The sequence below is a fragment of the Sceloporus undulatus genome, unplaced genomic scaffold (assembly GCF_019175285.1).
Source record: "Sceloporus undulatus isolate JIND9_A2432 ecotype Alabama unplaced genomic scaffold, SceUnd_v1.1 scaffold_14, whole genome shotgun sequence".
Classification (NCBI taxonomy): Eukaryota; Metazoa; Chordata; class Lepidosauria; order Squamata; family Phrynosomatidae; genus Sceloporus; species Sceloporus undulatus.
Window position 1 is genome coordinate 2,246,291 of NW_024802936.1, and position 26,779 is coordinate 2,273,069.

The following is a 26,779-nucleotide window of genomic DNA, read 5'->3' on the forward strand; positions in this document are numbered from 1 at the left end:
AACATCAGGACAGCTACATGTTTTCCTGCCCTGTTTTAAAATGCAATCATTGTAAATTTGAAACTCCTAGATCTTACTCTCCCACAAACTCTAGTTCATAACTTCAGCTCAGTAATTGATGCAGAAACTATCACAATTACTGTGACAACTAGGATAACCAGATGTCCTAACAAAAGTGGATATGGCACCGCAATATGTAGGATATTCCAGAAAAATGTAGGAAGGACATTACAAATTAAAAGCAAAAAGCCTTAGTCATACTCAAAAGGGAGGACATTTTGGAATTCCTCCTGGACAGAAGGTTGAAATGGAGGACAGGTCCTGGAAAAGGAGGACATTTAGTCACCCTGCTGGCAATACATTTTAATTAGCAAAGCCATTTCTCTCCATTTCAGTGGACAAGATCTGTTTTCCCTCTTGCTTTGTTTGATGTCGTGTTACAAGCAATCCTGCCTTCCTTGTTCAGAAAATGTTCAGAATTCAGCAGCAGTAGGTCAACATAGAGATGGTATATCTTTGACAGGGGGAGCTGAAAATGATCCATTGGCTAAATAGTGCCCATCTAAGTACTATGAATGTTTAAATACTAACTTTACTGGGGAGTTGTGTGGGTGCTTCTGCAATAAGCCTTTTTGGTACTAATTCTTTGTGCTTAACCATGCTCTGAATGACAGACTGGCTGATTACTAGTGTGGCGTGGTCTGAAAACAGCAATTTTTTCCCTGAATCTTGAGCTCCATATTTCTAGTTTGGTGCTAGCACGCTTTTTAATGTACCTGATAATGTAACAAGCATCTTATAAAGGAGGCAATTTACTTGCAGGGGAGGCAAGTTGTAAAGATCCTTTCCCATAGTTAATGATTGTCCTAATTGTCCCATTTTTTTTCTTAGAAGGGTTTTAGTTTTTTAAAAAATAAAATAAAAATGACAGACATGTAGACCTCTTGTTTAATTATGCACTACTTGAGAATATATTGATTGAGGGCTGAAGCATAACATAAGGCACATTTGTAAATTCAATATGATATATCCCCTAACTGGAATGGAACATGAAAAGATGGCTTTGCAGAAGTGGAGATCAGGAAGGCTATGGAATTTATATTTTCTGTAGAGTAAAGGAGCCAGTGTGGTATAGTGCTTTGAGTTTTGGACTACAATTCTGGAGATCAGGGTTCAATTCCCAGCTCAGCCATGAAACTTTCTGGGTGACCTTGGACAAGTCACATGCTCTCAGCCTCAGGGGAAGACAATGGCAAACCTCCTCTGAACAAAATTTGTCAAGAAAACCCCATGATAAGTGTGCCTTAGGATCACCATAAGTCAGAAATTACTTAAAGGCACACAACAAAACAAACAAGCTTTTAAGGAAAATAATTAGCCATTAACTGAACACGTATAGATCTCTGATTGAAATTATAGATGGCATCCTATTGGTTAGTTCCCACTAGAATTGGCCCATTAAATCAGTTTTTGCATGGTGAATAAGCATATAAATAAATGTGATAGATTCAATGGGTCTACTCTGTTGTTGTTGTTGTTGTTGTTGTTGTTGTTGTTGTTGTTGTTGTTAGCTGCCCTTGAGTCAACTCCAACTTCAGTGATTTGTCTAAGACCCCCCTATCCTCCACTGTCTTGCTTAGGTCCTGTAAATTCAGGCCCATGACCTCCTTCATTGAGTTTATCTATCTGGCATGTAATCATCCTCTCTTTCTACTATCTTCTACCTTTCCTAGCATTATTGTCTTTACTAATGATTCATGCATCCTCATGATGTGGCCAAAGTACAACAGTCTCAGTTTGATTGTCTTGGCTTCTAGTGGAAGTTTGGGCTTGATCTGTTCAAGGACCCATTAGTGGTTTTTTTGGCTGTCCACAGTATCCTCAGCACTGTTCTCCAGCACCACATCAGAAATGAGTTGATTTTCTTCTTATCCACTTTCTTCACTGACCAACGGTCACATCTGTATTACTACTCTACTCTACTCTATTCTACTCTAGCGAGGACTAAAAGAGAATTTAGCTCAATATCTCTTAATAATGTCAACAGATTTCATTTTATGAAAGTTTGATATACAATACTGAATTGTAGCATATGTGTCTATTTATATCATAGGGTGGGGAATCTCCTCACTCCCTGGGCTGCAATCCATAGGTAGGAAATATAGTAATAAGCAGATAAGATCCTTTGTAGGGATCTTCCTTGTAGAGATCTGGAATTCAGCTTTATTTCAATATGTTTCTGACATGTTTTAAAATTCAAACTAGGAATCAAAGTTTAAAACTAAAAATCAGTTAAATGTATACATGTGAATTAACTTATTCTCTTGGGGAATGAGTTGTTAGGAAAATAAATCAAATGCTCTTTTTCCTCCTTTTCTTTCCACAGACTCTAATCCAAAACTAGAACAACAGGATGCACAGGATAAAAAAATTCAGTACCTTGAGGATGAATTGTTTCGCCTTACACAGACGGTCCTAGAACTTCAGTCCTCCTTAACAGGTGTGAATGAAGACCTGAAGCTTACAGTGCAAGAAGATGCAAGTCGGATGCTTGTCTCGTGGTTGAACAACCTTCGTGACCATCCAGGGCCTGACAGTATGGGTGAGGGTGAAACAGAGAATAATGATCTGTCTAGAAATAAAGACCAAAGGGAATTTGGAAAAGGAAATGAGAAATATGAATTATCTGAAGAAAAAGATGACTTGAAGGCCAAAAATGAAAAGCTGGAAGAGCTGAATGGGAAGGTAAATGTTTATGAAGGGCAACTGAAGCAGCACCAAGAAGCTGCCCAAGGCCCAACTATAACCATGCCTAGCAGCCAGTTGTATCAAGCATATATAGATGCTAAGTTTGAAGCCCTGAGACAAGAAATGTTAGAAGGATTTGAAAAGAAAATGGCAGATCTAAAAAAATTCTTGTGAGTATAAACTGATGGATCTTCAGCAACACTGTGATGATCATGAAGCCAGCTGCTCAGAACTAAGACAACTTATTGGAGAAAAAGAAAAGGATCTGAGAAAAGAAATAAAACATTTCCAGAGTCTTATTCAAGCTCCATCAAACCAGTCACTGTGTTGCAAGGATGCTAAAAGAGATGAAATTATACAACAGATAAAACATTTGGATGAAAAGATTGACAGAATTGCAGAAGCAAACAACATTTTAAATGCTAGGATAGATAATGAAATCAAGCATATTTCCAGTCCATATTCAGAAGGCAGCTTTGATGCAAAATGGGAGGAAGTAGAAGCAAGGCTTAATATTACAGAAAGAAATGCTGAAGAACACTGTTTTTATATTGAGGAAACTCTTCGTGGTGTTATAGCAACTGAAGTAGATGAAGTCAGAGACTTATTTGACAAAAAACTTGAAGCACTGGAAAATAGATTCAGTGCTACTGTTCTAGATATTGCTAATGTCACAGATCCATATGAAATACATACTGATCCAGGGCCATACTTACACAGCAGTTCAGGATCTAGAAATGAGCAGCTTACATTAGAGGTTAGTATTATAAAGAACAAACTACAAGATGTTGAAAAACTATGCTGGCAGAAATGCCAGTCTGTACCACAAAATATGGAAGGCGTCCATGAAGACATCAAAAACTGCAACAGTAAATATGATTCACTGTTTTTGAAAACAGAAAATAATCTGGGTCTTTTAAAATCTTTAAATAGCTCTTTAAATGAAAAGTTTAATTTGATTAAAGGTAGCCAACGTGACATTCAGAAACTTCAGAAGGACTTACGAATAGTCCGTTATGGTCTGAATGCCATTGATAAAGATGTAAAAAACTTTCAAGGTGGTTTGAACAGCTGCAGAGAGCAGCTTCTAGGTATTAATTCTACCTGTGAAAAGACACAGCTTGGTGTATTCAGAAAGATAGATGAAATACAGAAAACAGTAGGCAATCAAACGACTTATCCAAGTGATAATTGTTGCAATGATTTGAAGGAGAAGATGGAACAGTTAAATGAGAGAGGATTTTATAACTTGAACAAATGTAAGGATAAATTCCCAGGCATCTCAAACTTGGAGGGAAGAGTGTTGCACGTTGAGAAAACCTGCAAGAAATTAGATGCAGTATCTAGCAGCCTTCAAAGGATAAAGGAAGGATTAAATAAACATATCTCCAGTCTTTGGAACTGTGTCAATCAGATGAACAAAACCATAGGAGTCCATTCTAAGGATATTTTCCTTCTCAAGAATTCTACCCAACAGTTCCATGGCCAGATCCACAAATTTGCTGTTCACCTTCAGGACTTCATGAAAACTCATACTTCTACATGTAAGTTACTCTGCCTTTTTATATGTCAATTTTTTAGATCTAAAATTTATAGTGACAATGGTGTGAAATTAAACGGATTTTAAAATACCAGTTTGACTGGGAGAATAGGTTTTTTCATGATTTCCCTTACTATTTTTTCTTGGTTTGTTAAATAGTCTCTTATTTTCTTTTTAGTATATTTAAACTTATTAAATGGTGTTATTAAACTTTTATTTTACTTAAGTATTTAAATAATTCCAGTTTGAGCCAATTCTATTACAGTTTTGCTCTATACAATATGGAATCACTGCTTAAACATATGTTACTTTTATCACAGTGCTTTATGTGTTGCGAAGTACAGTACTAGAATTTAAAGTTGGAATCGATGAGGATTTATTTTAGCATAACCAGATTTTCAGTTAGCTGATCTACTTTTTCTAGTGTTGTGTAAAGTGGTATCAAATATCTCCTTGAGAAGAGGTTTTCTTCGCAGTGGAATTGCAACTGCATGTTGCCTAGACACAGTTTCACCTTTTCCAAACCCCAAAGGCCAATCATAAAATCACAGAGTTGGAAGATACCACAAAGACCATCCAGTCCAGCCCCATTCCATTCAGTAATACACAATCAAAGCACCCCTGACAGATGGCCATCCATCTTTTGTTTAAAAACCTCCAAAGAAGGAGACTCCACCACATTCCAAGGTATTTTCCATTGCCATGGATGCATATTGAGAAAGCTTCCACATACTGCCACCTCTGTCCTCCCTTCCAGCTTCTCTGTAAATATGCTATCTGCACTTTATTGTCTGCAAGCTTTATGCATGATCTTGACCTAAATTTTAGATTTGTCTGAAAACTAGACATGAATTCCACTATATAGCTTCTCGGAGGATGGTCCTGTTCCCCTGTGTTCTGACTAGGGGTGTAATGCTGTGAATTTAAATTCATTCCTGTGGGTTGAACAAGCATTTTTGTTTATACTATTTTGTTCAGTATTCATTCAGTTCATACTAGTTTATTCAGTTTCCTTCCTGCAATAAGAATACCTTCAAAAACTGTGCAGTTTTCAAAATAGTTCTCACAACAGGGAGAAAGGTTTTCCCCTTCACAGACCCATTGTTTTCCTGACCCTTCCCCAAACTTGGCCATTTACTCGCCAATATGGAGTTGGGGCAACAGAAGTATGCCTAACTATGTATCTAAAGACTGACTCACCATGATGACATTATTGCCTGGGTGCTCTGGAGGACCCAGAAATATCCAAGAGGATGCCTGCATTGTCCAATGGCAGGACATTTTAATTTAGTGTCTGCTAATACTTTGCATATCCTCTCACCCTGTGGCTCTGCCATAAACAACAGAAAAATACACAGATTAACATGGAATTTCCTCCCTACCCAGTGACACACAGTATATATATATCCAGCTCTCTTCTATGACAACATTCTCTAAAGATGCCAGCCACAGATGCTGGCAAAATGTCAGGAATAAACTCTTCTAGAACATGGCCACATAGCCCGAAAAACCCACAAAAAAATATGGATGCCAGCCATTGAAAGCCTTCAACTTCACAACCTGGGTCGACTTATACACAGGTCCATAGTAATTGACCTGAGCCTCTCCCCAGCCGGGCTGCCTCCACAAGGGACAGCCTGGCTGGGGAGAGACTAGGAAGGACAATCGCCCGTCCCAAAATCTCTTCCTGGCTGGGCTTTTCTTGCCTGAAAGCCTCTTCCCAGCCCGGCTCCCTCCGCGAGATAAAGCCCCATTACGGAGAGGCTGGGCAGGGTGAGAAATCGCCCTGCAACTTGTCCACAGCCCTCAGGAAGTTTGACCCTCAACTTATCCATGGGGCATACCAAAATCCATACTTTTGCCCTCAAAAGTTGACCTCAACTTATACACGAGGTCGACTTATAGTTGAATATATATGGTAAACCTGTATAATAATAATAATATATTTTATTTATGTTTCCCCGCCTCTCCCATTGGTTCGAAGTGGGGTTACAGACTATTAAAAACCATTACAAAAAATCTTATAAAAGTATAAATAATTTTCAAAATACAAACTCTATAATACACAGTCATACAACATACGTATCCAGGGTAAGGCAGAGGGTCGGTGGCAACAAGGATGTAAAACTTTGTTCTTCGGGGGAAAGGCTTGACGAAAGAGAAAGGTTTTAAGTCTCTTTTTAAATGTTTCCGGGGGGGGGGGGTCATAAGATGGAGCTCCTCGGGAAGACTATTCCAGCTCCGCAGGGCTGGTATTGAAAAAGCCATCTGGGATGTGGAGACATATTTGGAAGATGGTGTTTCCAAGAGATTCTTCCTGGATGTTCTAAGTGTGCGGGGCGGATCATATGGGGAGATGCGGTCCCTCAAGTAACTTGGTCCCAAGCCATGTAGGGCTTTATAAACCAACACCTTGTATTGTGCTCGGAAGCGAATGGGCAGCCAGTGAAGATTTTTCAGAAAAGGTGTTATGTGGTCAAACCTGGATGCACCGGTGACCAGTCTGGCTGCCATGTTTTGTACTAACTGAAGCTTCTGGGATTGGTACAAGGGTAGCCCCATGTAGAGCGCATTACAGAAATCTAAGCGAGAGGTTACCAGAGCATGTACCACAGTTTCAAGGTCCCTTTGGCCCAGGTAGGGTTGCAGTTGACGTATCAACCGAAGTTGAGAGCAAGCACTTCTGACCGTCGCATCTACCTGAGATGTCAACTGCAGGGACGGGTCCAGAAGTACTCCTAAATTGTGAACTTCACCCTTCAGGGGAAGTGTGACCCCGTTCAGGACAGGTGGATAAATTTCCTTCCCCGAGCCTGGGGAACCTATCACAAGCACTTCCGTTTTCTCTGGATTCAGACTGAGTTTGTTTTCCCTCATCCAGCACATTACCGACTCCAGGCAGGCATTCAGAGGAGAGACACCATCCTTAGTCACTGCATCAGTCGGAGACACAGAGAAACATATTTGGGTGTCATCAGTGTACTGATAACACCGCGCCCCATGTCTCCAGATGTTCTCTCCCAGCGGTTTCATGTAAATGTTAAACAAAATGGGGGACAAAATAGCTCCCTGAGGGACACTAGATGTCAGTTCCCTCTTAGAGGAGCAAGTGTCCCTCAACTGCACCATCTGGAACCTACCCGAGAGGTAGGAACGGAACCACTGGAGCTCAGTGCCCTCGATGTCCAACTGCCTCAGGCATTCCAGAAGGATACCGTGGTCAATGGTATCGAAAGCCACTGAGATGTCCAAAAGCACCAACAAGGTCACACTTCCCCTGTCGATGCCCAGACGGAGATCATCAACCAAGGCGACCATGACAGTCTCAACTCTGTATCCCGGCCTGAAGCCAGTTTGAAATGGGTCCAGATAATCGGTTTCATCCAAAACTGCTTGGAGTTGGAAGGTGACCGCTCTCTCGATCACCCTACCTAAAAATGGCAATAATGAGACCGGTCTATAGTTATTTCTTACCAGGGGTTCCAGGGAGGGTTTCTTGAGCAACGGTTTAACCGTAGCTAGTTTTAAACTCGATGGAAATTTTCCCTCCCTGAAGGATGCATTAATTATACGTTGTAATAATGATGTTACAGCATCACCACCCGGGGCGGTCAGCCAAGACGGATAGGGATCGAGAGAGCACGTCGACTTTTTAACACTTTCAAGAAGCTTGTCCACTTCATCGGTATGCACAAACTCAAAGTGATCCAGTTTAATAGCGTCCGCGGAAGCTCTGGACACCTCTTCTATTGTTTCTGTTGAAATGCCAGTGTCAAGATCAGTCCTTATCCTAGAGATTTTATCTGCGAAAAAGTTGTTAAAATCATCACAGCAGGCCTTAGTTGGTTCTAAAATAGGGTTCAGAGTGGGAGGAAGCTAGATTAGCTCCCTCACCACCCTGAACAGCTCTGCTGGACGTGACTCTGCAGACGCAATACGTGCAGCATAGAAGGAATTCTTTTCTGCACCTATTGCCACTCCATAAGACTTCAAAAGGGCTTGATGAAGTGTCTTGTCGGATAAGCGCTGGTGTTTCCGCCAGCTGCGCTCTAGTCATTGCGCGGCCTGCTTCATTTCCTGCAGATCTTCAGTGTACCATGGTTTCTTATTAGAAGCGGCCTGGAAAGGACGCTTAGGAGTGATACTGTGTATATCTCTGGAGAGGTCATTATCCCAGATGTCGGTCAGGGCATCAACAGAATCGCCGTCAGATCCAACCATAAACCCCTCTAGGGCTTCTTGGAACCTTTTGGGTTCCATCTGCCTTCGAGGGTGGACCATCCTAATAGGTCATCCACCCCGGGGGGGGGGGGGATTTGGGTAGTTGCCTTAAGTCGGACCTCGACCAGGAAATGGTCCGTCCATGACAGAGCAGAGGTATTACATACCTCTGCCCACGGATTATCCCAGTCTGTACTAAAGACGACATCGAGCGTATCACCTGCGCAATGTGTATGACAGGGCTCGGCAACCTTAGGCCTTCAGCTGTTGTTGTTGGAACATGAAGTCTCATCAGCCCTAGCCAAATCATGGATTCATGAAAGTTGCAGTCCATTAGTTTCTAGAAAGCCACCTGCCCCTGCTGTTGGAAAGGTCTGTATGAACGTTCTGCGAGTTTTAAAACAACGTAAGAATTATTTTTCAACCTAAGCAGAGATCCTAACCTTTGATTCCAAAGAAGGCTTTCTTTTATCCATCTTGCCTGTAGCCTCTTGTCTTCCCTTCACTTGTCACTGTAGGACTTTCCCTGGCTGCAAAATATATTTCATTGCTATCATGGTTAACTCTGGCCTTGTTGCAATATCTCACACAGTGTCTGTGTTTTAACAGCCTTCAACTTCTGTCTTATATATATTAATTTTAATTTTATGCATGTGTTCAACCAAAGGTCTGAAAATCTGCTTGAACAGGGATATTTTATCCCTTAAATGAGTGCTTCTCCTTCTTTGACTCTCCAGGTATTATTGACTTCAGCTCTCAGAAGGCTCAGCCAGCTGCTCAAGGATTCTGAGAACTTCAGTCCAAAATACCTGGAGAACCAGAGACTGAGAAGCACTAACTTAAATGATGTCACCTTGGTTTGGACCACTCCAGCCTAAATAGTATTCTATTTATATATTTGCAGAACTGTGGTGGGACATCACAAGAACAATAAAACAAAACCCTGTTATGTAATATGCCCCTGTTAACATTTAAACAGGGCAAAGGTGTGCTGATTTGCAGCCAAGTGTATTCTAGCTTTAGCTTCAATTTTTACTTTAAACAGCATGGAGCCAAGAACATTTTAAATGACTCAGTCCAAATGTATGTTGATGGATTAATTAATGTTATTGTGTAGACTAAACCACAAGCCAAATCCTTATTTGGTCCTGACTCCTGACTTACTCAGCACTTCCATTAAAGGTAATAGGATACTAGCTATGCTTAGGCATAGCAAGAGGATATGATACATTATGGATACCTTCCAACAATATTAGAATGGCAAAGCCTATGAATAATGAGCATGTCTTTTCTGGGACAAAACAATCTTGCCCTGTCCATGCTTCAGTTCAAGTGTTTATAATCCAGAAGTACAAGGCAGCCATCTTAAATGAATAAAATGCTAGGAATAATAACTGTCAGGGATACACAACACAATAATGATGTCTATGAGCCTGAACAGACCGGCAGAAAAAGCCAGCTTCCTGATGGCTTGGGGGCATAGCGTACGCAAAATGCATGCCCCCAATCCATCAGGAAGCTGTTGTAAAGCCATCCAGCCATTTACATGGTGGCAGCTTTACGGCACTCCAGTGGCGTGGTGTTTAGATATTGCATGCTGCAGGAGCATTGGAAAGCTGTGGTGGCAGTGGAAAAGCTGCCTTTTTGCCAGCTCAAAAAGGAGCAGCTTTCTGCTGCTTCTTTTTGCGCCAGCAAATAGCTGGATTGGGGCCGTAGCATGTGGTTGCCGCAGCAGCCCCCATCCAGTATTTTTGAGCGGTCTGTTTCGTTCCTGTGTTGCTAGCTTCCAATCATGCCATCTTCATAAAGTGACCAAAGAACCTATGTGCAGGATACTATAATGACCCTATGTAAGGAATGGAAGTAATCTCCTAAATCACATGATTCTTTCATACAGAGGTTACCTAAGAAGAGTGAAATCCAATCATACAGAATTTTCTCCTCTGCTCCGCTGCTAATGTATAGAGAGCCCCCACAAATGAGGAGACCAACACTAAATGAGGATCACACCTGATTTTGAATTTTCCATTTATTACAAATTTTGCTCAATAAAAATATACGGTATATTGAAAAATGCCTAAAAATTAGGAAATAGGACTTGTATTTTCAGAAATAAAGTAGATCCTTTTTTCGCAGGACTTGTCTTTCTGTGTATTTGATAATATTATATTTAATTATACTTCCCACCAGTTAACCCAGAATACACATTAAGCTGACTGGCTTGTAATTTCTTGAATACCCTCCCCTATATTCCATTTTAAAAACTGACATTATATCACCCAGTTTCCAGTCCTTTGATATCATGGCTGATGTTAAGGGCATGTTAAATTTTAAGAGATAGCAACTTCATATTTTAAATATCAGCATTTTTCTCTGAAAATTTCAGCATTTCCCCTGCAAAAAAGAATGAGATCGCATCTGACTGTAATGCAGTTTGAAACCATTTTATCTGCCGTGGATCAATGCTATGGAAATCTCAGGGATTTGTAGTTTTGTGACCTATTTAGCCTTCTCTGTCAGAGTGTTCTGGTGCCACAACAGATCCCAGTATTTCATAAAACTGAGCCATAGAATTAAAGTGGTGCATTATTTCTGCAGTGTGGATGCAGCCTAAGAGTCTGCATGTAAGTTCCTATGGTCATAGTTTTCCTTTAACGTTTTGAATTAAATTAATGTTTTGGGTTAAAACTATCTCATGTGCACACTAGAAAAATTAGGTTCAAGATGATTCCAATATCCTTTCCTCCTTCATAAGTTTCTTTAAAGGCTCTAGATGACTGCAAAATTTCATAGCCTTATGTTCCTAATCCATTTTTCCTTATTGCAGTGATTTAATGAGATTTTTCATTTTGATTTATGGTGATGGGTTGTAATTTTACAATTGCAATACCAAGTCATAAGTCTTCAATATTTTGTACAAATGGAATCAGTGATTCACTACCTCTTAGCCAATTTTATCCACCACCATTGCTCAACTCTTATTTTATTTATTTATTTTCCACCTTGCCTTTCTTCCAAAATGAGTGTTTCTTATTTTAAAGAGAATTATATTTTCTGCACAAGCAAGTAAACAAGATTTAGCTTTTATTTCCCTTTATTCATAATTGACAGATCTCTAGCTTAATAAAAATGCTGGTAAGTTAGTGAAAATGGTGGGTCAAAAGTTTTAAACTCTAAGCCTGTAGAAAAACCCATTTCCTAGGCTGACATCTGACCAAGAAGAAAAGAATGACGTTACTTGGCATGTTGCCTCCTGCTGTGTCATCTTCTAAGTTGGCAATAGTAAACAAAGCATTATGAGCACTGCTGAAAAAGATGGTGCCCTAGGGACATTCTATTTTCAAATGCAACAATGATCTAAGTACTGTTGGCTTTCCAGCTGCTTTGCAGGCTGTGGAAACATGTGTCTGCATTCCAGTCTATCCAACACAAAGCTAGAAGGAGACGGTTCTGAATGTACCCTTGTAATTCACTGAGTTGACTATAGCGGAGTGACACCTGGGATGAATTTTGTTGTCTGGATTATTAACATGTGCTTTGTCTAACATATGATGTCTCCTTTAACATGATTCCCTAGGCCTTTCAAATCAGCAGTCCAAGATACACAGCAACTCAGCACTGGAGGCTCAAAATGCCTTGACACTCATTATTACAGAGTTTAGGAATATTATGAATGCAACTTCTCTGGCTTTCTCAAGGCTTGTTTCCATTAGCTCTATAATCTGAATTGCCCCCAGGCTGACTGCATGACATTTACACCACACAGCCCCAAACTCCTGAATTGGTTACAGGCTGTTTACACAATACCTGGATCCAATTTGAGTTTTCCACCCCTTGTCCCACATTTTAAAAACTAACCTTTTCCTCTGGGTTTTCCAGATAGTCAATCTAGACTATCTGAAAGCCCTTATTTTCCTATATGATCGTGCCTAAGTGTTAAGATCCTCAAGAGAGAGCTTTCTCTCAGTCCTCCCACTGTCACAAGGAACATCTGGTGAGGATATGTGAGAGGGTCTTCTTGTTGGCTGCTCCAGGACTCTGAGGTCTCTCTTTCACCGAGGGCTATTCTCAGTGCTGTCCTTTCACTAGCAGGCAAGGACCTGTTTGTATAACCTTGTCACAGTCTTGCTTGTCAGTAGAAATGGAATTATACCTGTTTTATTCACTGTATCACTGCACATCTTCACAATTGTGTGACTGCTGCCATTCTGCTCTTTTCCTGACTGACTCCTTAATCCTGCTCTTCTGCCCTTTGCCATACTGAGCATTCCTTCCATTTTTTAATGTTTTAAACATTTTCATTTTTTGTGCAGTTCTAGAGCTCTGCTACTGCAATGTAATTAGATTCATAGAATCATAGAATTTAATTTGTTTTTGCTTTTTTAAAAAAGAGAAGAAATGGGGAGGGACTAATCAGGTTGCTTGGGAATAGTGAGGGAGGCAGGGGAGACTCTGACACCACATGCTTATCAATAATATGATTGCCCCAGCAGCAACATTTCTTACCTGTGGACTTGCACTATTGAGAACTCATTGATGGGTTTCCTCTGTCAATGGAAAGGGACACTCTAATTGTGGTTGGGGCCCCAGCAGGTACAGGCTGGAGATGGTGGCATGTGATAAGTATTACAAAACCTCTTTTTTTCCTGGATCTAATCATGATTTGAAGGGCACATGAAGTAATCTCCAAAATCTAGAAGAGGTGCAGCACTTTGTTTTTGCCTGAGTGTCTTCAGAAAGACAACTTCCCTTCCTCTCCTCTCTCCCCTGCGGAATTAAATGGGTGCAAATTACTTTGAGGCTTTGAATTCAGTTTGCAGGAATTGAAGTAAGCCAAGGAGAAACGGGAAAGTGGGACATTTGAAAATCAGTTGAAAAAAATGGGATGACAGAGGATTAATTGGGGCTGTCCCTGACAGACTGGGACAGTTGCAGGGTGTGTGTTTTTTAGTTCTTCATTTTAATCTGTGCTATGAGTTGCCTGGGGCTTGATATTGGCATAAAAATGTGATATAAATAAAATGAAACAAACTTTTAAGAGCGTAGCTAATATAGCCATGGTAAAAGGTGCTGAGAATTGCATTTGATCAACATCTGGAGAGCGATACCATCCTATCATTCTTTTAAGGAGGTAATCAAGCAACCTGCTTTGCCATTCTGCTTATACAAAGTGTGCCCCTGACTGATCATTTCATTCAAAGCTATGGAAACTCTGTTTAGACAAAACTTTAGTAGGTATAAAGGCTCTTAGGATATTCAGCATTTCTTCTTATTAACTGTTGTCAAGTTGATTTTGACTTATGGCGACCCAAGTCCAAGTCACTCTTTCATCAGCAGCTCTACTCAGGTATTGCAGACTCAGACTTGTGGCTTCCTTAATTATGTCTATCCATCTGGAATGCACTCTTCCTTTTTCCTACTGCCTTCTACCTTACCAGATATTACCATTTTTTCTAGTGAATGAAAGTAACACAGCCTCAGTGTAGTCATCTTGATTTCTAGTGAAAGTTCAGGCTTGATTTGCTCAAGGACCCATTTATTTGTCTTTTTAGCAGCCCATGATATCCATAGAACTCTTCACTAGCACCACATTTCAAATGAGTTTATTTTCTTCCTGTCAGCTTTCTTCACTGTCCAGCTGTCACATTCATACATAGAAATTGAAATAAGATGGCAGGGACAATGTGGTGGCTCAGCTGTTAAGACGCTGACTTTGACGATCACAAGATCAGCAGGTCAGCAGTTTGAGGCCCAAGGGCCACAAGTCAGACATGACTTGATAGCCTTGTCAAAGGGGAAACCTTTACCTTTTATAAACCTTTACACTTCAGGATCTTGTCTAGTTCCTTCATAACTGCCCTTCCAAGTCCTAGCCTTCTGCTTTCTTGATGGCATTCTGATTAATGTCTGAGCCAAGGTGGAAAATCTTGAACTATTTTAATGTCTTCATAGTCTACTTTATGTCTTCATCATCTACAGTACTTGAAAGTTCTGTAAATTATCTGTGGTCATTATGTTTGTTTTGTTTTGTTAATGTTCAACTGTTAACCTTCTTTTCACTTTCTTCCTTTACTTTCTTCAATAATTGTTCCAAGCACTAAATCAATGGAAAATGTAAGGTTTGGCCATATATTAAAAAAAAAAATCAGCTCCTTTAGCTTCCTGGTTTGCTCTTCCTTATTCACTCAGCTTCCTACCTACCATTAGCACATACTTCCTTCTTAGCATAGGCTTTGGGGGGATGTTTTTTCAAGCCCAACCAACCTTCACTTTCCTTTTTTGGCAGATACACTGAGGGATGCAAAATGTGACCTTTTGTTCTCACTTACAAATACTCCGATATGAAATATGTAAGGTCTTACATCAGTTGTGAATGTCACATGCATGTTTTGATTGCTGCTTTTCTTGGAACATTGCATGGAAACTCCTTCATTCTTCAGTCATCACTTCCATATATTTTGGAGAGAAAAACATCAATTACTGTTCAATGGCCATTCACTAATGACACAAGACAGGTTTTGTACCCAAGGAATTCAGAATGACAAGTGAAAATAGATTGCTTTGGTCAAACATATATTGATATTGGGATATACTGCAAAGAAGATTAGCATGACTGATTGTTTTAAGCTGTATTACACTTTAGTAAAAACATAAGTAAAGAGAAGTAAATAGGTGGGGGCTAAATAACCTAAAGGCACAAGATCCCATATGATCTTGGAAGCTAAGCAGGGTCAGCCCTAGTTAGTACTTGGATGGGAGACTGCCAATGAATACCCAGCCCTATAGGCTATGTTTCAGAGGAAGAACCTGGCAAAACAAACTCTGAGTATTTGCCCAAGGAAATTGTATGAAATCCATGGCACTGCCATAAGTCAACAGTTGTCTTGAAGGCATGGCATACACACACACACACACACAAATGCGGAGCAAGGAGGCACATGTATGTAAATTTGTACTTATCTGTCTTTTAAAAAAATACATGTAAATGGAGAAAGGATGACACCCACACTTACAGTCGCCCCACCGTTCTCACAAACTTGAGATCTGTGGTCTTGAATATTCACGGAGGGGCGACCTCCGTTAATTTCAGTGGGGTGTGTTCCTATGGCGTGCACCCTGTGCATCCTCACAAGCATGCGGACCATTCAAGCCTATGGGGCTTGAATATCGGCGAGTCTCTATTTTCGTGAGGTGGAGCCCTGCAAAAATGGAGGGCTGACTGTATTTGCCTTTAGAGGGGAAAGCATTATTTAGAAATTAATTCAGTATGTTTGCTTGAGTGTTTGTGTGCAAAATGCCATGTTAGAAGCCACATTCAGTGTTAACACACTTTGAATAGGTTTTGCTCCTAAAATACATATGAGACACTATGGCCTATGCACTTTTTTGTGGCATTCAGCAACTCAGCCAAAAACTGGATGACAAAATTGTATATTAATTCATTCATATTGGAGCTTATTTTTAATTTGTGTGTGCACCTGTTTTGCTTACTATTGTTAATATTTCAGGAGTAAGCAATTCCCAGAGCTTCTGTGGAAATGGAATGGTTCTCTGTGTTGCCTTCATATTTAGAATTTTACTTGATCTTTCTGACTCAAAAATATTTTAGTAGTACTGAAATGTTTAAATAACTAAATTAAAAGGGTTGGATCCAAAGTTAGGGTTATGTAGAAGACATATTGTTAGCCATATGTAGTAGATTGAATCAGTGAGACTTGTTAATTATTAACAATTTACTAAGTGAACTTTTTATATGGTACTTAGCACCAAAAGATATTTTTAAATACTGTTCTAACAAAGGTTTCTCCACCGAATAATGATCTGTGGTATTTTGAGGAGTTAGGCACGTTTTGCAGTTGTAATGGGTTGCTTGGTATGATCTGTCTGTTTTGAAAACAGAAGCACATGATTAGATTTTCACTTCCGCTTTGCTGTTTAGTTTTGAGTTGTTTTGTAAGTATATTCTTCCATGTTAAATTGGTAAATGCTGATAACTAGAAAATTTTCTTTCCTTTGCTTTTAGCTGAAAAGCCATCAGTATTAGCACCGAGGAAACCAACAATAAAAATTCCCCTGCCACCATCAGATCCAAGAAAACCATTACGGCCATCTCAGCCAGAGATACCCCCAGTATCCTCACAACCAATGACTCCACTACAGCCACATCCAGGAGAGCCTATGCAACCATCACACCCAAGAACTCCACTTCAGATTCCAGAAATAAGAATACCTTTGCAGCCACCTTTACACGGAGTGCCTGTTCAGCCACCAGATTCCAGATGGCAACCGTTACCAGGATCAAAATCAGACTTACCTTCCTTACCTGGGAAAAGTGGGATATTTATGGTGACTGGAGAGGCAGGTCCTCCTGGCACTATTGTAATGTCAGGAAGAGGGCGGCCCAAAACCATAAATGGCAAAGATGGCCACAGAAGCATGCCTGTTTCTGAAGGGTATGCTGGAGCACCAGGTGAGCAAAGTCAAAGTTTCATCTAAGGGATCTCTTTCCAGTTGTTGACAAAATTAGCATCTAACTTTTAACATTTAGGAATCTGGTGATCTTATTTTATGTGTAAAAGAAAAGTGGCACTTGGTCCAAACCAGCATGTTGTGTCTGGATACCAACTACATTGAGAACAGATGCAGAGCAGGTCACAGCAGCCTGTGACTAAAACTGTAGTACAGGATTTGAAAAAGAGATGTAATAATACATTTGTCATTATGGTTTTGGATTTGTTGCAACATAAAGTTGAAATATATCCTCACCTTCTAGTACATGGTTGGACAATTGTGGCAAGTCAGTTTTCTGCTCCAGGATTCTCTGGGGCTGCATAGATTGATAAAAGTACAACCTCAGCCCCAAAAAACCTTATTGCTTTGAAAAAAGAATAGATATTAATGAGTGCAGGGGATGCCTTGTGATCTATTTTAGAAATAAATTGCCACTCCTGAACTGCTCCAAGTGCGGGTAATTCCCTTTTTCTATAAAGAAAGAAGGCAGTCAGGGGAGGATGGTTAAAGGCCATAAAAAAGTTGACAGGAGGTGGGACTACTGTATGTGGTCCTAGTGATGCAATTTGCCCATCCTTGTTCTAGTAGAAGTGCTCCAGTTCAAGATTTCAGATAGCCAGACATTCCCATCTCGAGCAATCTTCCCAACTGTATTCTGTTACAACTGATTTTCCACACTCCATGACTACATAAAGCCCTTATTTCTACATGGGCCTGATAGAAGGGGATAAAGATAGATTGCTTCATATGGTGTTTTTTTAAAAAAAGAGAGGTTAAATATTATTCTTAATGCATACTTCAGCAGGCCCAAGAGAGCGGATATCTCCCTCTTATTTATCAATGGCCGTGTTTTGGTGCATTTTGCCAGCATTTATCCATGTGGGTTTGTTCTTAATAATTGTTGTAGTGACTTGCCAGAAGTGGCACCAAGTGCAATACAGAGTACAAGTGCAACTTCTGTTGCAATTCTGTTGCTCTTGAACTAACATTGCATGAACTCTATGGTTAGCGTTCTCTCCCCGTAACTGGTTATAAATCTATAAGAGAAACAAATTCTGCATATTGCCCAAACTGCATTACACTACAGGAGTTCTGCCCTGATATTGAAAACTTCTTGATGGTTTGAATTCTGATAATATGTCAGATTGAGGTTTTCTTACCACTAATGAAATTATGTATATAGCCATTCTCAATATGGTGCGATAAGTAATGGGATGACTTTGTAGTGGTTAACACTGAATATAAATAGCTTTCACTGATTGTGATATCTGGTGTTACTATTTGGCTTCCTAAGAAAAATCTCCAGCTCTGGAGAGTCCAGTGCCCATGCCACCAGATTACAAGTGTCTTCTAACAGCTCACTCTCCAATATTTTCTTTGGACTTTTTAGCAGAGGTCTGAAGATAGCAGCAGTTCTTATCTACAAGATTACAGATTGCCTCTGACACTGTGCAGATGCCACAAACCAATCCCTTCCTTTCTTCTCTATTATACCACTTTAAAAAGAGACAAATGAGAACACTCCAAGCATAGCTCTCTAAATTCTTGATTTTAGATATCAGTATTCAAACCACTTAGACTTGAATGATGCCACTGGCTTTAAAAGGACCACTCCAAAATTATCTGAGGGCTGCAGCAGTGGGTATTGGTGCTGGAATGAATCACATTTGGTCGGGGTGTTGGAGGTGATGAAGCACTAGCAGACTGTAATGTTGTTATCTTCTTTATACACATTCATTTTGTAGGTTATCCAAAAGTAAAGCCAAAACCACAATCTCCAACTACAGCAGCAAAAGGTAATATAGTTGTTGTTCTGTGCTATGTTCTCAGTTCCCATAAGATGCTTGCTGGTATTTATTGAAGCAGTTTGCACTATAAATGCTATTGCAGATACTGTATCTGTTATACCTAGAAATTGTGCTAAGACTGGGATCCTGCGTTGCACAGGCAGAGATGCCCAAACAATTCCTCTGCCATTTTTGCCTCATGTGGAAGGGAGTTTTCCAGCAGCATACTGCATCCCCATTACCATTGGATTGCCAAAGGAGGACACATGGTAACTAGATATCATTTGGCTGTACTTCTTCAGCCAGGAGGAAACAGCAGCTATTACCCACCCATATCTTCAGTGGGTACAGATCTGACCAGATTTTGTATCATGGCATCCAGAGAGAGCTACATCTGTTTCAGTTTATTATCCCCATACAAGGGTAAGTGTATAGGGAACTACCTAAATAAAATACAGAGCTGTTAGTTACATCAGAAACTGTTAAAAGTAATTAATTGTTGACATATTCCAGACCTCTTTCTCCACAGGTGACTGCTAGTGTAAAATATGCAGAGAGCACACAGCGCCACTAATGCTTAGATTAATTTCAGATTGCTCATAAAAGGTTGCTTGTAAATTCATCATCCAGTAAAGGGATCAAATAAAATTATGATTGTAATAACAGATTCATTATCAGGCTGCAAAATTGTGAAGCTATCTTACCTAATTTAATAAGAATTAATAAGAAATCAATAGAGAGAAGTTCTGTTATTGTTGTTGTTGTTGTCGTTGACATTATTATTATTATTATTATTATTATCATCATCATCATCATCATCATCATCATCAGGGCAGCTTACAACATTAAAACCAGTACAATTAAAATGTACAAAAATAGTCCATTAAAATAGAATTAAATTACTACAATAATTAAAACAAATTACATGCTAAAATATCAAATACTTTAAAAAGACAAAAAATGTTTAAAGTATATTAAAACAGGATAGCACCTCAGGCCATTCTTTAAAAGCTTTCTGTTTAGAAAGCCTGTCTGAAGAGGAAGGTCTTCACTTGTTGGCAGAAGGCCATCAAGGAGGGAACCGTGCTGATCTCCCTGGGCAGGGAGTTCCAAAGTTTAGGGGCAGCCATGGAAAAGTCCCTCTCTTGTGTTCCCACAAACCATGCTTGTGATGGTGGCAGAATGGAGAGAAGGGCCTCCCCTTAGGATCTCAAAGCCCAGGCTGGCTTATATAGGGAGATACGGTCTGCCAAATAGCCTGGACCTGAGCCAAATAGGGCTTTATAAGTCATAACTAGCACTTTGAATTGTGTTCGGAAACAAACTGGCAGCCAGAGGCACTGTTTGAACAAGGGCATTGTATGACCTCTATAACTTGCTCCCATTAGCATCCGGGCTGCAGCTCTTTGGACCAGCTGAAGTTTCCAAACATTCTTCAAAGGCAGCTCCAAGTAGAGGGCATTACAGCAGTCCAAATGGGATGTAACCAAAGCATGTACCACTGAACCAAGATCCGGCATCTCAAGGAATGGGTGCAGTTGGCACACAAGTTTTAAATGTGCAAAAGCACTCCTGGTCACAGCAGAGACCTGGGCCTCAAGGTTCAAAGCTGAGCCCCAGGAGTACCCAAACTGTGAACCTGTGTCTTCAGGGGGAGTGTGACCCCATCTAACACAGGCTGGATCCCTATTACCTGATCTGTCTGGATTAAGTTTCAACTTATTTTCCCTCATCCATGTCATTAGTGATGACAAACACTGGTTTAGGACCAGGACAGCCTCCTTAGACTTCTACTGAAATTTACTAATTCTTAGAGAAGTTCCATAAAGAAGACTTCTACCCTTCATGGTGGAAAAGCATTGTGCAGCTCCTCATCTTTTTCCTTCCATGAGTTTTCTCATGCAAGAAATACAGTAGGAAAAAATGGGGGGGGGGGGGGGGGGAACAGCCTGCAACTAAAAATGACAATGCCTTAACCTCCTGTAGACTCCCGTAGACTGAATTTTATTGTGCAGTTGTATAGTTAAAACATAAGAATACATCTGTAAGAATATCAAATATATAATAATGGTTAATGTTTTATTTTATTAAATTAAATTAGATTAGATTAGATTAAAGAGCGAAAGGAAGTTGTTTAAGATGAATTGGTTTAGTTAAGTGAAAGACAGATTTTGAATGTAAAAAAACTGGTGTTACGACAAGATAAAGAGCCAGCACAATGCAGTGATTTGATCGTTGGAGTACAGTTTTGGAGACCAGTGGCCCCATTTGGCCATAGAAACCCATTGGGTGACCTTGGGCAAATCAGCCTCAGCCTCTCAGCCTCAGAGGAAGGCAAAGGCAAAGCAAAGGCAAATCCTTTTGCCATGCAAACAGTGTGATAGGTTTGCCTTAGAGTCGCTATAAACTGGAAGCGACTTAAAAGCACACAACAATAAATAATCAGAAAACATTCAGAGGAGTATTAGCTACTTTTAGAAAAGCAGCAATCCTTTCTCCCACTTTAATATGGATATTAAGTTATCTTCTTTTGTTGTGCTTTATTGTGACTGCTTGATTAGTTTGGTATATAGGAAAGTGGTAGACAAATAAACTAACCAATTGATTGATTGATCATTTGGTGAAGGATTCTCCTCTGTGACAGGTGGCTTTGGAAGAAAAGCTAGATTTAGGTGCACCACTCCTCAGAATTACTCTAGGCTGGGCTGTTCATCCAGTGCTTCAGCAGAAAGTCAGGAAACAAAACTACCCACATATGATCTTGAGCTGGAGTGGAACAACTGTTCACTTGGTGCTTATGCACTTATATATGGCAAGGTCTTTGTTATATGCCAGCACAGATATCCAGAAATAAAGAGATGCAGTGAAAAACTGAGGTCAAAATCCTACTTCAGGATTGCATAGCATAAATATCTGCATGTGGAGCAATGCATTGATTGTGTTATGCAACCATGTTCTGAGTGACCATGTCGCATAACTGAATGTATAACTAAATGCACATCTGCATGCAGGGAAGCACCCCATGTACGACTTTGCCTTCCTGACCTAGACCTAAATGAGAAATTGCACATAGGACAAAAATGTTCAGCTGGCTCTGTAATCAACTGATGTATGGATAAGAAACTAACAGGGTAGGGAGATGGTTATGAAATTGAACACTTTGGAGTGACTTCCACCAAGTAGTTATAATCTGCAGACTGGCCAAGCACTTTTGGTTTGGCTGTGCTGGAATGATACAGTCCAAGACCAAGAGCTTTAATTGAAGTTCTTGGCGGGGTACAGACCGCCGCTTTGCGGCGCTCTGCCGCCGCCGCCAGAAGGTCCGCGGGGGAGCCGGAGCCTTCAGACGGCCCGACTCCCGCGCGGACCGAAAAAAGAAGCTCCAAAATGGAGCTTCTTTTTGCGTCGCGTTTGCGACGTAGCGAGGCGCCAGGGGCGCGCTCGCTACGTCAGCAGCGGCGCGACGCGTCTGGACGCTGTGCGTCCGATACGCAAAGATGGCGGCGCCCATGTAGAAAGGGCGCCGCCATCTTGTACGCATTGACTACGTATTAGGGTTAGGGGGGTGCGGAAGCACCGCCCCTTCCTAACCCTAATACGTATTCAATACGTATTTTTTGGCGGTTTGTAACCCGCCCTTGTAAACTAATGGAGGCCATCTCCATTCGTGCCTTGATGTCCTCTTTTAGTGTCACTTATATGGAGCACAAAGTTACATATTATATAAACGTTATAGGTTTGATCAAGGCTGAGCTAGTCCCACTTAGTTCCATTGAAACAATAAATGGGTCTTGAGTTATGACAGTTTACAATAATTGAAATGGTAACAAAATGCAACTAATTTAGTCTGGACTTAGTCCATTGTTTTTTCCCTTTCATATACTTTTGCAATAGAACAAAGACAATGATACCTCAAAAATAAGATGTTCTCAACAAATGGTCTGAAAAGTGAACCCCCCCACCATCACGTGGTGTGCTTTAAAGCAACATCTGTCGGTGGCTGTAATATTTTTATTAGCCTTTACTCTAAGATCTGAGAAGTTATGTTCAAATTCCTTTGCAGTGACAGGTAGCTTTGGGTAAATCAATTTAACTTTTCAGCAGTCCTTCATCTAAAAACATACATTCACCCCAATGACTTGCCTGCCACTGGGTTTTGCTTTTGTTTGTTGCAAATCTCTGATCTAGACGTACATTGCAAATTCTTAATCATGTATCAGTTTGCCAGAAATGTCTCAAGCAACTGGCAATCCACCCTGATTCACTGATCTGGCTGAGCTGTCTCTTATTGCAGTGGTTTATTGGTTGGTATTATTTTGTTTAATTTATTGTTGTTTTAACTAGTTATTGTGGTTTTAAATTAGATATGCAGTTTAATAACTTTTTAAGGGGGGAGGGAAATATATTGTTTTTATGCTGTATGTCATTTTAATGTTGTAAACCACCCAGATTGGTTCACCACAGGGCAGTTTATAAATAAATTTTATTATTATTATTATTATTATTATTATTATTATTATACTTATTGTATCTGACTCAGTCATTTCCACTTTACATACTACTCAGTAAAACAGGAAAAATACTCCAATCCATTTCATAGATGACAAGTGCAAATAGATGATAACTTTTGTTCAGTGTAACATTGGTAATATTGCTGCAAACAACTGATTGCAAGAGTGTGCTTATTCCCACCTAAAGTGTTCATTTAAAAAGTAAGAGGCGTTTTTGTGTGTGTATAGAGCACTTTTATTTGAATTATGATGACTTGTGTATTTCAGGAGCAGCTGTCACTTCACCAGTTTCATTCTCAGCTGGTCTCACTCAGAAGCCTTTTCCTAATGATGTTGGTGTGGTACATTTTAACAAAGTGCTTGTAAATGATGGAAACTATTATAACCCTGACACAGGTAGGAAAATTGTGCATAAAGGACAAGAGAATTCCTGGTCAGTATATTTTACCAGATAATTATTTAGTGCTATATAAATTAAGAGAACAATGCTCAGTATTGTCAGCTCTGGAATTCACCTTTACATCCTGGGACCCACTTTTATATTGTCATAGTTGTTGTAAGGAGGAGGAGGAGAAACAGGAGAAACAACTCCATGTAATTTGTCAGTTTTTCTGTCTCCAGAAACCAGATGTAAAGGAGGATGGTAGTGTTCATGGAACAGGAAGCCTGCTTTTCTTTCCATGTGGTCACTGCATCTTTCTCTTTCTAATTTCAAAAGAAAATGTTCAAGGTGCTCTTATTAATACAACCTTGTGGTATGAGTTAGTAGTTGCAGACAAATAAATTAAGGCACATTGTCTTTAACCCACTGCTGTAAATTGTTTTGGCTGTTTTAAACAGTGTAAAGGTGTAAACATGGCATTTAAACAATGTAAATGACTATTCATTTTCAGGCTGAAAGTTGCTGTGACTTAAAAGTTAGTTATTTGTTAACTTTGGAAACTAACTTATGGTCAGAGGATCAAAAACCTATCTGTTTTGATCTCAGTTTCTGACATCAGTATTCTTACAGTTATCTCATCCTACTACAACACATCTGCCACAAGCTAATGGACATGTGAACTGGTGCTTAAGATGAACCTGTCCAGTATGTACGCAGCAATGAACTGTGCTCTAGAGACTTTTGTCACAGTTAGGAATATATTTGGATAATTTGGCAAATAGCCCCTATTCCTGGAAGGAAGAGTTGTCCACTTCCTCCAATTCCATTTTAATCATGCACTTTGCATAGTTGCCTGTGCTGTGGTTAGTGATATTAATAGACAATTTTTGTAATAAGAATATGTAGTGCCAGCTCAGGTTCACAGATGATGATCAAGGCATCCTACAAATCTTTGACTGGTTTAGTTTAGTCAAGATGGAATAGTCATCTTCACCCCTCTGTTTGCTTAATAATAACAATCCATGTGCAGAAATGCCTTGATCTAAGCTAGAATTCAAAGATAAAATAGCCTATAAGCTATAGGAGTAGGAAATGGGCATTTCTCTGCATCTTGTTGGGCTGCATCCCTAGGTAGTCTGTGGCAGGAGCTGCAGGCCAATGGTAAACACATTCCTCATCCTTCCTATGACAGTCAAGATCTTAATTCCACATTTTGGGCTGGCCTACTAGCTTGCATAAATGAAAAAAAAATTAATTGCTTTGCCTCCTTTTGGTTGTCCTTTCGGCCCAAGTTGGTGCGTTGATGGACTTGCTTTATTACATTTTCAGATCTCTCAGACATCATAGGGTGGTGTTGCCCTATCTTGCTTGATCTTCTTAAAATTGTTCAAGCACTGAGAGAAGTGTCCTTACTTCACTCCCAGAGGCTTCCATGAAAGTGACAAAATTGAAGGATGAGGAACTCCCTAGCAGAAGACAGAATTGCATTCCTTTGTATACATTGCACTCCTTTGTATACATTTGGGAGCTGAAATGAAATCACAGTCAGTTCAGTGGATAAAAAATGTATAATAAGCATGTGCAGGAGCTAAGGGAGAATGAGTTAATCTGTGGTGTAAGAGGACTAATATGTGAAGAACATCATTTCTTTTCAAATCAAAAGCCAATGTAAACTTTTCAGATTAATTCCATCTCTTTGCACAAATACTTGCATGATTGTGTGTGTGTGTGGGGGGGGGGGATCTAGTAGGAATTGATCTTATACCAACAGTGGACTTTTAAGTAACGTTGTGTATTTTGTGCAGGTATCTTCACATCACCTTATGAAGGCCGTTATCTGATCACAGCTGTTCTAGCTTCTGAGAGGGATGAATATGTAGAAGCTGTACTGTCTGTATCCAATTCAAGTATTGCTCAGCTCCATACAGCTGGCTATAGAAGAGAGCTGCTTGAATATCACAAACAGAGATCAGGAAAACGGACTTGTGGTGGAACTGGTGCTTTCCATCTTGTTGTTCACCTCAAAGCTGGAGCAGAAGTAAGCATTGTAGTTACTGGGGGCAAGCTGGCCTACACAGACTCAGATGAAATGTATTCCACATTCAGTGGGGTTTTTCTATACCCTTCTGTTTCTCATGTGTAGGGTGTGCTGCAAGAGAAGATGAGTAAAATGATCCTGAAGAAAGTAACTGTAATAAATGGTGAAGTGTTTTCCCTTTTTCTCGACTTTTTCCCTTCTAACTTTAAAGACTTCAGTATAGTCCTTTACATGCTTATGGATGCAATCATATGCACATTTTTTTCAAAGTGGAATTCCCATGGGCACCAATAGGAGGCATGTTTAAGATTGGACATTAAGGTCAGCATTCTGTTGATGGTGTGTGTGTGTATATATATATATATATGTAATGGGGTGGTTGGTGGTCACACCTGCATATGTATTTTTTGTTTCTCCTTCTACAAGAGCTAATCCTGATACACAAAAGTCAGGAGGTGCTCCTGCTGAACACAGTTCCATCTCACTGGCCTTTCACTAGTTTTAGCTGGCTATTTACCTTATTTTCCCACTAAGAGCTAGAAAGCTGCTGAGTGCAGGGCCATCTCTCAAGTGTGTACTTGGCCATGCTTCAGCTATTTTTAAGCACAGATGGTTAGAAGGAGCAACCTGATGTTGGGGTGGGGACTGCACCCTCTCTGTGCTCAAGAGCAGCTGGAAGAAGCCCAAGTGCATGTTGGAGATAGATTGCAGCTGTTGGTGGGGGAATGGAGGAAGTAGCCAGGCAAAAGGATCAGCTTCTGGCACTTTCCATAAGTGTGCTGGGAGAGACTGAGGGCCTATGGAGACCAGCCATTAAGGCCAACCTGGGGGCAGAGTTTGGGCATGGCGTCCACACAACGCATGCCCTGACTCCGCCCCATGGCAGCATGATGCTGCATGCTGCACCAAACGGCATCACAGCACTCCTATGGCGCTGCGTTTAGATGACACAGCACCAAAGGAGCACCATAAAGCCAGGGCGGCTACAGCACTCTTTCCAGGGCGCAGTAAGGACCAGTTCTTTGCGGCTCCTTTTCACGC

General features: G+C 40.3%; 1 protein-coding gene across 1 annotated transcript in view; it reads left to right on the forward strand.

Moving 5' to 3' along the window:
* LOC121917291 (EMILIN-2-like) overlaps nt 1–25,911 on the forward strand; it is a 46,621-nt gene extending 20,710 nt beyond the window's left edge. The window contains 6 exon segments of the mRNA XM_042443107.1: nt 2,387–2,907; nt 2,909–4,292; nt 16,533–16,979; nt 18,766–18,816; nt 23,586–23,714; nt 25,506–25,911. Of these exon segments, the coding sequence (XP_042299041.1) occupies nt 2,387–2,907; nt 2,909–4,292; nt 16,533–16,979; nt 18,766–18,816; nt 23,586–23,714; nt 25,506–25,843 (2,870 nt within the window). The 3' untranslated portion in view covers nt 25,844–25,911.
* Nucleotides 25,912–26,779: the final 868 nt, after the last annotated feature.